General features: G+C 37.1%; 1 protein-coding gene across 1 annotated transcript in view; it reads left to right on the top strand.

The window, feature by feature from the left end:
- Positions 1 to 1230: 1230 nt before the first annotated feature.
- LOC107727489 (histone-lysine N-methyltransferase 2C-like) overlaps positions 1231 to 13566 on the top strand; it is a 120581-nt gene continuing 108245 nt past the window's right edge. The window contains exon 1 of the mRNA XM_016537362.1: positions 1231 to 1412. Within this exon, the coding sequence (XP_016392848.1) occupies positions 1231 to 1412 (182 nt within the window). The remainder of the gene's footprint in view (positions 1413 to 13566) is intronic.

The following is a 13566-nucleotide window of genomic DNA, read 5'->3' as shown; positions in this document are numbered from 1 at the left end:
GAAAGAAAAATGCATTCACCAAGCCATTTCATGAGGTCTTTAAACGGCTACCACAGACAATGTGTACGCACACACTAATGGCAATGCACACAGCCTCATTGAGGCTTGACTCAACCATGTGAGGTCTAATTGTTTACTCAAAGCAGGATACAATGAGAGCAGCCCAGGGAGGGATCCCACGTAGTTCCCGGAAAAGACAGCATCCCGTTGGCAGTATGCCTCGTCAGCTGAGTGGACAGGTTGGCAGAAGCACCACGCAGAGCAGGCGCAAGGGTCAGCACTGGGGATCCAGCAGAGCAGCGACTAACAATATGCACAACATTCAGAAAGATTACACAAAATAATGACCGAAACTTGCTCTGTCGCCTACAACGGTGTTGCGTTTACTCTATATTAGAGCATGGAGGCCCATGTCCTTCAGGCTGTGCTAATGTGTCACAAGTCAGAATGATAGATAGATAGATATCCCGTTATTTCAAGAACTAAACTTCCCCTTTGAAAATCACATAACTGATAATGATTCAGTTTTTTTTTAAATATATTTTTCCCAAAGATTACACAAAATAATGACCGAAACTTGCTCTGTCGCCTACAACGGTGTTGCGTTTACTCTATATTAGAGCATGGAGGCCCATGTCCTTCAGGCTGTGCTAATGTGTCACAAGTCAAAATGATAGACAGATAGATAGATATCCCGTTATTTCAAGAACTAAACTTCCCCTTTGAAAATCACATAACTGATAATGATTCAGTTTTTTTTTAAATATATTTTTCCCTTTCAAATTGAAAGAAAAATGTGTAGCCAGTTTGTTTCTTTTTTACTCTGATATCTAATGCAACCAATAAGTAAACAGCATTGTTAGGATTGTTTTTATTGGAATTAAAAAAGTGTGCTACTGCTAACACTTGTTTTTATTAATTTTCATGGTGGTTCAGTTGCGAGTTGGACCCCATATTATGAGCAAATCATACAAGTTTATTAAAATATTATTTAAGATTTAAGCTCAGGGATTATTTTCTCCTCTGGCATTACCAGGGTTTAATAGAATCAGAATTAAAACCTCACTGGTTGGAGAATGTTGTGTTTTAAAGGCGTAAAGCTGCTGCAAAGCTGGGAAAACTTGCTGTGTTGAAAGCTTTCCTGGAAATGTAGCGTTTGGAGATATCAGTCTACATTATAGCATACACTTATATATGTTTTCTAATATATTACATAATTTTTCTCACAGAATGTCATCAGAGGAGAAAAGTCTAGACCCCTCTGACAAAGGACCCTCGCCACCTCCTAGCAGCTCTGGGGCCACTCCCACTGGAAGTCCGGCCCCCACAGATAAGCGGCCTCGGGGCCGCCCTCGTAAGGACGCGTTATCCACGGCAACACCGCTTCCAGCTGTGCCCAGACAGAGAAAGAAGTAAGTTCAATTTAACTTCTGAATTGCTGTCATTATTGATGTAAATTGGAAGTCTAAATGTCTTCAGAAAATGAGGATCATTGGTCCTAAAAGTGAAGTATAGTATGATCTTATGAAATTCATCCTGTTGTTCAAACTCTATGTCTATACTGGAAGCAACGTAAACTTAAGGCTGTCAACATTGATGGCATTAAAGCTGCATGTCACCTCAAAATGTTCACCAACCACGAACCAGCTGGTTGCGAGTTTGTGGTTAGACTTCAGCAACTTTGCGTCCCATTTTATTTTGAAATGGAGGTCCATTGCTGTCCATTGGTGGGTTGTTTTTGAATTCCAAAAAAGTTTTGTTTATAATTTTATTATTTGTTCCAACATCTTGTATATAGGAAACCTTAAAAAACAAGAGGTTATTTAAATGAGTAGGTCAGAACAGAAACATCACAAATTGCTATTTGTGTAACAGTCAAAGTCAACATATTAATGTCATAATTTGGGATAGCGTCTGATTCTACCCATTGGTATTTCAATGGATAATGAAAAGTGGGTGTTATGTACCAGAATAAAGCAAGGTGGTCGGAAGAGAGGGTTTGAAAGGCAAGAAATTGCTGATGAAGCTGTTTTGGCAGCAGAGCAAGTTACTTTTAAATGAAAAAGTTGATATTTAATTTTATTCGATTTACATTTGTATGACCTTGTAAATGGTCAAGCTGTCAACTAATGCTGACATAAAGTTCATCTTTAAAAACACCAATAATTTAGTAATACTGTTTTAAATGCAATCTTCAGCCAGTCTTAAAATGAATACCCATTTTTCATACTGTTGTGATGCCTAAATTCACTTGTAGCCTTCAAACCGATTTTAGTTTTTAGTATTTATTTTTAAATTATAGACAAAAAAAAATCAGTATGAGCCAAATTTTCAATATTGCATGGTGCATGCATATAAAATAATATTTCAGATGCGTGCTAAAAATAACGTGGAAGGGTTAGCAGTGCAGCACATCGCAAATAGAAAGTGAAATAGGGTGCACTGTGGACACTTTCCATCTTTGTTGATTTATACTGAGAACATTCTAGTTTTGATGCACCGCTCATATCCAGTGTTGACATGATGCAAAAATTTGATTCATGGACTAATGATAAGCTTTCCTCCTATGCGACAAGCCATGCATTTGACCAGTTTAGCTTCATGGACACGTGACAGTGGAGACCTTCTCACCGGCTCTGATATGTCTCTCTGACAGGCAGCTTTGAATGACGGTGCGTTAAATTAACCCCTCTGAGCCCTTAGGCTATTTACCCATAGAACACATTAGAGTTCCTCTAGCGAGAAGCACCTGCTTAGAGTTTACCTGACTGGCAGCATAATCCAGGGAGGGACTTCAGGCTCACCAGAAGCCATTGAATGTACAGGAGCAGTTATTGAACGGTAATCCTGGCAGACTTCCTCTGTTTCACATCTGCATTTGAGAAGACTATGTGCATCTTTCTTGACTTGGATAACCATCTAAATGGAGGGGAGGCGCTTGGCATTTTTCCTGAGGGGATTAATTATATAGGAGTCTTTGAAGTGAAAAGCGCAGGTGCCTCTGCCAGCTTAGGAGCTTACTATGAGTGTGTAAGGTGTGATGGCAGTGTCTGCAACTAGGAACGATCTAGTGCAAGGTGCTTTTCATTAATAGATCTCACAAAATCCATATTCTTCAAAAGAAGAACTGCCCAAGAGTACCTACTACTTACCTTTCAAATATCTAAAACTGTTGTGCTCTTGTACATAAGTAAAACAGTTGAAATTACTACACTTTCAAAAAATAGCAAAAGTGTATATTTATATTTACCTTCTTTACCCTTAAAGCGTTCATAATAGTACCATAAAATTACATATTACTACAATTTTTGTAAAATTATTACATAAAATAAATGGTTAAAGTATTTGTAAAGTTTTTCTTTTTTTGCGTTTTGCGTATGCAACATGTAACACATTGCTTCAGTGTTTTTACAGAAAATCATATCTTATTGACCTGAATGTCATAAATTCTTATTTTTTACAAGAAGAAAACATGACCTTTGTGAAGTATTTATTTTAATACTTAATAGACATTATAATGCATGTTTGTAATATTAAAATAAAAAATCTGGTTTAAATTTCCAACAAAAATCAAAGTCGTTATGAAATTAACCATGATGATCAGTGCGGCTCCCATGAAAAAAATAGTGAAGACCACTGTGCTAGGGTGTTGTGTGTGGTTGCTATGCGGTTGCTAAGGTAATATGAGGCCGTTTCTATACAGTGTTGTGGTTTCTTATTAGCCCATGACAACAGATTCGAACCCAAGTATGAGATTCCATTCAGTTTAAGTCTGGAGGTTTTTTCACCCATCTTATCATCCGCCAACGCTTAGAAAAATAATGGCATTCCTCTCCTCAACAAGCCACATGGTTTAAGGTGTCATCCAAGTCTGTATCACAAAGTGCGAGAAAGATTACACATTTAATATTCAGTATTATATGTTGGTTGAAATCCTTAATTGTTAATAATAGCAGTAGTGCTGCTTGCCTTGGCGACCAAAAGGAATTCTTTAGTTTATTGTTTTACAGTCCCTTTTGTTGCTTGCTTTAGTCAGTTTAGTGGATCTCTAAGGGTTCGATTGAATTTGGTCCCATGTTTTTAAAGAAAACCATTGGGTCTGTTTGCATCACGTTTAAAATCCATTCCATAAAACTCCACTCCAGATTTTATACTGTAATCCTGCATTGGCTCTACTTTCTAAAACAGTTTTTTTCCCCTCTGTCTCTCTCTCTGTATGGTGGGATCATGGGGATAAGTTATTGGTCTCTGGGCTTGGGGGTTGGGTGCCGAGCACGCTTAAATGGACCGTGCATTACTGTGTTCTCCTCTTTTCATTTTCCAAACACATAGACCAGTACCTATGTGTATATATATATATATATATGCACAAATATATCAAACTTCAAATGCGTGTACTGCATGACGATTTTTATTTTACCTGTGACATTTAATGCTGTGCAGAGCTAACACAAGGTTTTAAAACAACCAACGTCAGCATTACGTAGTGACACATGACTGGCAGTTGCAGGTGGAGGCTAGATGACATCATAACTGTCAGGCTATGATGTTATTCTTGAATGAGACCAAGGTTTCATATTTAAAGTCATTTAAATCAGTTATTAGAATTGTCATGATGTCATATTCTTCAGTTTTTTTCCTCATTGAATACTGTTTCACTCAATCCCATTATGGAAGTAAATTGGTTTGCGAATGGCATTTTTAATGTTGGCTTTAAATGAATATCATTTTAAAATAAATGCATTTAGCAGATGCTTTTATCCGAAGCGACTTACATTGCATTAGTGCGTTCAAAGCAGATTTGATCGGTTCATGCATTCCTTGGGAATCGAACCCATGACTGCGGTGTTGCTAGCGCATCGCTCTACTGTTTGATCCATGGGAAAGCTATTCAAATATTGTTCCGTTTGTTCATTTACATCCATAAAGACCATTCATAAGTAGGACATTTTCATGTTTCCTCATCGAGACAGAGTTGATGTTTGGCTGTCTGGGAATCGTGATGCATATTTAATCCTCTGTCTACTACAGAGTCGTCCTGGGTTTGGGCGTTAACACGGTTCATTTCTGTGGTGCCTCCATCTAAACCATTTGAATAGCTGAAGATTTACTCTAAAGGTATATGGACCAAACAAATCGATCCTAAAGTGCATTATGAATGATAGATTAATGACCTGTCAGAGCAATATTAGCTTTATCGTGTGGCACAGGGGTGTGCTAAATTAGCATGTTTGTGTTATATGTGTACTAAATGATTTCCTCATTGAGGAAATGCTCATCTTACAAACGCCTTTGTCCCCTGACCAGTGTCATTTGAACTAGACACATTGAGCTCAGGCTCCAGTGCTGATACGCTTTGTTTACTTACTCATATAGGCTCATGCAAATGGCTGGCCATATTACAGCCAATAAATGTTTCAACTGTGAAGCTACTGTATATGTAGCATTTTTTTTTTTAAATATACATGTTTGTCCTCATGATAATGGGATTATTTTGATTGATTATTATGTTGTTATAAACAGATACCTCATTGTCATTTTGTCTCTCACAGCATCATATATGAGATGAGTCAGTGGCATAAAAATGCAAATGCATTGTTATTTTCTTCTTCCTATTTATATTTTGTTGGCTTAATGCGAGTAATATTCCATATACGCCTCTTTTTTTTTTTTATAAAATACATTATTGTTACAATTCAGTAGGTTAAGAGATGATGTACTGGCATGTAATTCTGCAATGCCAATTTTTACTTGCATTTTGTAATGTTCGAGTTAATTTATGTCAGCTCTTTTAAGATTATCAGTATCAACCGATAGGTTTTCCTGCTTGGTTGATTAACAAAAATATGTCATTTACTGATAGCTTGACAAATGTGAATAATACACAATTTCTGGGTTTTTCTTTTTGGTTAATTTTTAGATAATATTAAGTATTTTACAAAACTGTGCATGTGCGTATGTTTATTTTAGTTCAGTAAAGTTTCAGCAAGTTGTTTTATGTTATTATTATAATTTTATTGCATTTATTTATTTGGTTATGTATTAATATTTTATGTATTTTGATTTGGCCTAGACGACGTGTCTGCATCCAATAAAATTACAAAAGTCATTTTATATACATAGAAAGCATATTAAATGCAAGTCACGTGTCTACTTCAATGCTTCAAATAACTTGTGAAAATAAAATGTCAAAATATGAGTGAAATAAGGTTCTATTGTCATTCAGTGTGTTACATATATATTTATGTAAAATTGAAACAACATACATGTGACCTGTACTTATTAAAATACATTGTAAAAAAATAAATACTAAATTTTATTACATTTTAAATGATTTAAAACGCCTTGCCAACAAATGGGTAAAACCCCTTGGATTGAAGGATAGTGGCAAAGATAGATAAATATTTAAAATGACAATTAATTAGTTTTTGAGGGCTGCACTGTGATCCTATATTTTATTTATGTTGGTGTATGTGTGTGTATATATATATATATGGTATTAATGTGGATGAAGACATTGTGTGACGGGGCTGATCTTGAGTTTTATGTAGGGCTGTGCGATATTGAAAAAAAATGCGATACCCGATACCTTGTTAAAAAATGCGATATTCGATACGCGATACGATATTGCTTAAAGTGTGAAAAATCTATTTAAATTATATTTTTAAATATTTAAAAATGAAAATTATATAACCAATTTGTTTCACATTCTTTCTTGGAAAAGAAAGAATCACTACAACTTCTGAAAGTGACCAGCATTGTTTTAGCAGTACATAAAGTAATGTCACAAATCATTGTATGTGTCTGTTCAAACATGAGGAGGAGATGCGAAAGACGAATCAACTCGTTGTTCGCTTTGCACATGTGCGGCAGAACGGAAGATGCGCTGTGCGAGATGCGGCTTGTGCACGCACTTCAGGTGTGAGTCAGACAGCAAGACGAGACGGCAAAGAAATAAAAACTTATTGCACTTAATAACTTTTTAACGTCAAGCAATTCTCTGCTATATGCGTCGAACTAAAATGTTGACCTTTTGCAACGTTTTGAATTAAGTAGCCTATTATTAAAATGATTCAGATATCGCACGCCGTTGCGATATGCATATCGCGATATTTGCATTTGTGATATTTCGATATTTTCGATATATCGTGCAGCCCTAATATATATATATATTCATCACTGGATATATTAAAAAGAAAGAAAAAAACATTGATCAACTAATTTTAACTGTTAATTTCAACTAGCTCCTTAAACCCAGACATGTGGTCTGTGGTTTTGAAGATTTTGCTCCATGTGTGTCTGTAACCTCTAGGGTGAAATCCCTCCGCCCCTTTGTCAGCGTTCAGCCTTGTTAACTGTCTGGTATAGGAAGTCATTTGCAGGGAGGAGTCATTTTTGGCATGGGACAGACTGCGATTTCTCTCTCCAGTGGCACTGGTAATTACCCATCCATCCCTCACACTCCCTCCTCACTCCAGCCCCAGAGAGGGGCAGGCTTCCCTTTCAACTCTGCTTGCCGTACCTCCTCCGTCTTCAAACTGTGAGACTTTAATTTGAATGCCTGACAATTATCACCCTGATGAAGTGATACATAGATCAGACAAGAAGAGCCCCCGTGGGATTCTGACAGCCATGGATCTTTACTGCGCATTTGTGGGCCGGATGTGTAGAAACTAGTGCTGTGTTCAAAATATCGATACGACGATGTATCGTCATGATGTATCGTGTGGCACGTGTGCAGCAGTGGACCGCACTTCATTTGTTTAAAATTTTACAACGTTTAAAATTGAGCAGAAAAGTGCGAGGTTTCTAAAAAAGAATGAATAGAGCATATATAGGCTACAACAAGGTTTAATCTGGCCGCAGAGGAACACAACTGGGTTGCCTGATGTAAAGAGACGTAATCCCCAAAACAGAGCTTCACACTTGCGCAATACGGAAATATCTGCTAAATGTGCTACTTATCTTTGTCAACCTGGCAACCATGTGCACACGCGCTCTCTCTCCACTGAGGATAAACGCGCTTGCTTTCTGAAAACAGCGGTTAGCTTGCAGTTTAGCGATCTCCACTTCAATATTCTATTCTTAGAAAAGTGTAATTCATCAACTGTTCATTTACGACACAGAGAGACAGAGAGGCTGTGTATTGGAAACGACGTCGCGCGCACTCAAAGCGAACTTCCGCCAACACCGCGATGACGTCATATTTTCCGCGCGCACCTAAGCGAACTTGCGGACGGGTCGAGTATAAATCAGCCGTGAGTGTGTGTGCGTTAAATACAGTGAAGACAGCGCGTTAGTTTAGAACTCTTCTAATTATTATTTTTTTTTAATTGTAGAGAGTGTGTTAATTTGTGCAATGATAACCAACCAGCAATGTAAATGATTTTTTAAATATATTAGAATGAGTATATTGCAATATAAATGTATTAGAACAAGTACATTATTATTTATGGGCTTAAAAACAAGATGCAAACAATCAGAATATTGTACCTGGTGGGGAGTGCACAATGTAAACATGAAACATATGCCATTACCTATATTGTACTGTGGTACAGTTATGGAGGCCCTTCATACGTATCGTATCGTGGCCTCTGTATCGTGATACATATCGTATCGTGACTTTGCTGGTGATACACAGCCCTAGTAGAAACGTGCGTAGAAATGGATGTTTGGCTGTATTGGATGTGTGTTTGTTCTCAGTTGGGGGATCGTGACCAAGAATGGGTCGCAGGACTGTTTTATTAGTGTTGCAGACAATCGGACTGCACAATATGTGTATGTTATAGGATTGGGAATACGTTTGGATTGAGAATAAGATTTGGATTTTTTATGGAGTGGATTTTCATCACACTGCGAAGAAAACTGGGCAGCCAGTAGGATTTGTGCTTTTGGTCACATGCCCAGAGCATTCGTGTTGTTATGAACAGGCCTTTAGAAGCCACGATTTACAGCCTCATGTCATTTGGTTAAGAAAAACATCCATAAGAATCCAATTTTACATCATAAAACCTTTTGATGGGGCTATAGGAAACAGAAGAAGTATTCTGAGGTCAGATGACAGCATCATACACAATGTGAAAAACTCCAGAGCTCTATTAGTTCAACGAATTAAGCAACATGACCAAAAGGAAGTGTCAAACTAATTTAACACGCATGAGTTTGAACTAGAGGGTTTTTTGGTCGGTATAAAGCCTTTAACTGGTCACAAGTTTACCTAGTTTAAGGTGGACTGGAAAAGCCTAATTGGCGTAATGAAGTATCTTCAATTAACTGAATTGACTGTATCTGTCGAACATCTATCGCAAAACTCCTAGTTAGGGTTGGGTATCATTTGAATTTTATCGATTCCGATTCTGCTTACCGATTCCGATTCTCATAGATTCCCAGTTTCAATTCCAATGTGGTTAAAAGAAAGTCAAACATTTATATATTAAACATATTTATTCTGTGTCTCTTTTTGCAAAACAATTAATTGCTGCATAATACCATGAACAAAAATCAGCAGGCTACATAAAAACTGGACTCAGTTAAAAGCTGTTTGTGTGCAAAAAAAGAGCTGCACGTTTCTTGATAAATTGAGAATTTTTTTTTTTTTTGAGGTTGTAGTTCTCACAAGTTCTCAACTAAACAAAATCTCATGGAATGTATGAATAGAATGATTCAATGACTCACTCAAGATTTACTTGTTTCTTTACTGGATGAATCAGTGTTTTTGAATGAATCTCTTGAATGAATGATTCAAAGACAAATACATTTTTAACAGCCCCTTTTCGCCACCTAAAAAAAAAAAAGATGCGCACACTGGAATTGATAGGTGGAATCGAAATTTTAATTTACAACACGTATCCGAATCCTGACCTTAAGTATCCAATTCTGGTATTGGATTCCCAACCCTACTCCTAGTGTTAGTGATAAGAATTCCTTTCTGATCTTTTGGTATTGTAGATATTTTTCATGCAGCTATCATGTTGTTCTGCACACATTGCATGTGTGTTTTAATGATCTGAATAAATAGAGTCATTATAATGGGATTTAAATGATTAACCTGACTTATTTGAATAACTAGATTATAGATGACCTTTCTTCCCTATTAGTCTGCAGTAAATTTTGTGGTAGCATACTTAACAGAGACTAATAACAGGACATGAAAGTGCACATTTGAAGTAGGGCTGTGCGATTTGGGGGAAAATATCAAATTGCGATTTTTTTGACAGATATTGCGATTGCGATTTGATTTGCGATTTTAAATTAGCAAAGTCAAGCTTCAGCTCAATATTGCCAATAATGTGCAGCACAGTATGAGTATCATTACCCTGCTGAAAAAAACAATAGAAACCATCACAGAAATTCTTATAGTTTCCATTAAACCAATACAAAATTCCTTTTTGTTTTGGGCATTATTCCAATAGGAATTACTGTTGTTCTATTGGTTGCCATCTGCCAGATTACATCCCACCAATAGAATCCATCAAATAGACACCACTATAGTTTACATTAAAACAACTCGCAATTCTGACTTTTTTCTCAGAATTGCGTGATATAAACTCTCAATTGCGAGTTATAATGTCAGAATTGCGAGATATAAACTCGTAATTCTGAGAACATATCAGTCTTCCCCCTCCCCCTCAAAATTGGACTTTAACTCGTACGGCTTTACTGATAAGATGCGCGTTAAATATCGCATGCGATTTATCGTGCAGCCCTAGTTGACGGTATGATGTACGTTCAGGTTCACAAGCAGATGAATTACTTGTTTTGGCTTTAGAGGGGTTTGTAAATTAGTGTTATTTTGTAAAGGCGTTAATATGATTGTTTTTGATTTTTACTCCTAACTCTTATAGGCTAGGTGTCATCATGAACTGCCTCTGTTTTTAATTTTGTCCTGTTCTCTGAGGTCCACTTACAGTGTTATCAATATTTTTACAATACTTTTACAAAAAGCATCATAATTTAGAAGTAATAGGCTATTTTCTGTCTTGTTGTTTGAATAGGTGTGGCAGATTGTAGACTCGGAAGTGAACACCCACTGCTATGATTGGGTAATAGTTGTGTGTTTGACAGCCTACGTCCTTCACAGATGAACTGCTGTGATTTTGGTTAAAAATGCATAAATACTCATATCAAAGCAATAGTGATCACGTACACAGGCAGCGATGTAGAAGCAGGTGTTGATCATCTTCTGCGGAGGTGGTGTTTATCCACACTATTACGTCATAAAGTGGAGCATTCCATAAGCTGTCGTTTTGGCAGACAGGCTTCAATATACGCTGTTTTAGATTAATAAGAAAGTTTTGAGTTCTGAAACATACATGATGTTTTTATAGTACAATGATCTCTTATGTGTCAAAGGATCAAGGGAATTTTGGTTTCTCAGTTCATGACCCCTTTAAGTGTTGTCACCTCACTAGTGTAGAACCAGTTTCTGTGGATACGAATGACATCTCAAATTGTTTGGGTTGTTGAGAGGTGTGCTCATCATTATGAAAGCATTCAAATTAAACAGACATTATTAACTGCAAGAAAAATATGAGTTTATTTAACTGACCATAATTTAGGCATTATCAAATTTACACTAACATTCAAAAGTTTGGGGTTGGTAAGATTTTCAAGTGTTTGTGAAAGAAGTCTCTTCTCACTAAGGCCCCGATCACACCGAATGCGTTTTTTAGGTCTGAAAACGCAAGGCGCCCCACACTGGCTTTTTTTGGTGACTTAAAAAAAAAAAAAAAGAGCAGTGCGCTGCGTTTTTATGTTGCTAGGCAACCACCAAATCAGCTGTCCTGTCAGTCTAATCAAAGGATTATAGCGCGAGCGCTCTAAAATCTTTGTTTTTTTGCTGTTAAGTTATCTGTCATGTTAGCAGAAACCTTAAAAAATACAGCTCCGGGTAACCCGCGACAGACACCAAAAGTTTCTCCTCCATTATTGCAGTCTCCGGACTTTCTAAGCAAAGGGTAAACTTTCGTCACCACAATGGAAGGTCCGCCTCTCCGTTCATTCGATTGGACAATGGAAAAAAACGGCAATGACGTCGGACGCTTTTCCGCTCAGAGTTGCTTTTTTTTTCAATTTCAGGCTCTCAGAGCGCTCCTCCAAAAACGCGAGGCGCAGCAAGCGGCTAAAACGCGAGGCGCCCGGGGCGCATAAACAGCGCGCAAAACGCTCACTGCCGACAGAAAACAATTTAAAAAAGGCGCCTCTCACTGCAAAAAACGTGTTCTGTCTGATTGGGGCCTAAGGCTGCATTTAGTTGATGAATAAAAAACTGTTGTGAAATATTTTGAAATATAACAAATTAAAAATCCTATTACATATATTATTATAATATGATTACAAATAATATTATAAAATAAGTATTAAGTATAAGTAAAGTTTAATTCTTTTTTGGGGAATTATAATTATTCAGAACAATTATATCAAGAAAAAAAAACAATCTGTGAATCTTTTTTATTTTTTTGTATTGGTTATTATGAATTCAGTGAACTGATTTTTATATAATGAATTGAACTCTCTAATGCCACATCTGCGAGAGGCGCACAAAGTGGCAATCAGAAAAAGTCTTGTTACTGGAAAAGCTGCGCAAAACGCGTCATCCGTTGGACTTTTGAAAGCTCCAGGGCTTTAGTTAAAACTACAGATCGTACTTCTGCATTTTTCTATCACCAACTCACGACAGCTCACTGACATTGGATCAAGCCCAGTGCATTATGTGTGTTGAAGTTTCCCTAGCTTTTACCAAAACTGGATGCCATAGTCAGCCAAGTTTTATTGAAAGCCCATCTTGCCAGTGCTGAATTACACCTGGAAGAATCAATACTTATAGTTACTCCCAAATGCTGCAGGAACCCACAACATTTAGGATCATGAAAGCGAATTTATCATGCTTTTTGTCTTGTCTAAAACCTGAAGTAGTAATACTGTAAGAATACAGTCTGTTTTTGTATTTATTTACAATATAGGCCATTTATCATAGTTGGATTAGTTGAAACTGTCATAGTAGTTTCTTCATTCGTTCTGTGGAGCGTGCGTGGAGCTGTAATAACCAGGTGAGTTGTCTTGACATTGCAGGAGAGCTGACGCTGCCTTTGAATGTCAAGTCACTTTCACCTTGGAGGCTGGAACACCCCCTGCAGTCAATAATACGAGCTGGCATCATTAAAGGTGCTGTCAGTAACTGCTTAGCCTCCTGAACCCCTGAAATAACCTCTGTGTCAAGGTCACCACTGAAGTAAATGGCACCATAATTATGAAAGACCCTTCAGTACCCAGAACTACTCAAGATTTAAAAAAAAGAAGTGCTGCTTCTTGGAGGAAGCTGTCAGCCTTTTCACTCTTTTTCTCAAGTGCTGTTCTAACTACATTTGTACTTTTTCTAAAGAAAATGTGAGTGATGTTTGCCTGTGCAAAACCCACTGCCTCAATGCCAGAGTGTTGCAAATGGTTGCCGGGGCATTGCTTTTCAGTTGCTAAGGTGTTCTGAGTGTTTTCGCGTGTTTCTGTTCAGTTTCTAGGATGTTTTTTTCAGAATCAGAATCTTTATTGTCGTTATACAAAAAGTACAAT

The sequence above is a fragment of the Sinocyclocheilus rhinocerous genome, unplaced genomic scaffold (genome assembly GCF_001515625.1).
Source record: "Sinocyclocheilus rhinocerous isolate Xijiao unplaced genomic scaffold, SAMN03320098_v1.1 scaffold306, whole genome shotgun sequence".
NCBI classification, from domain to species: Eukaryota; Metazoa; Chordata; class Actinopteri; order Cypriniformes; family Cyprinidae; genus Sinocyclocheilus; species Sinocyclocheilus rhinocerous.
This window is presented reverse-complemented; position numbering and strand designations above follow the sequence as displayed.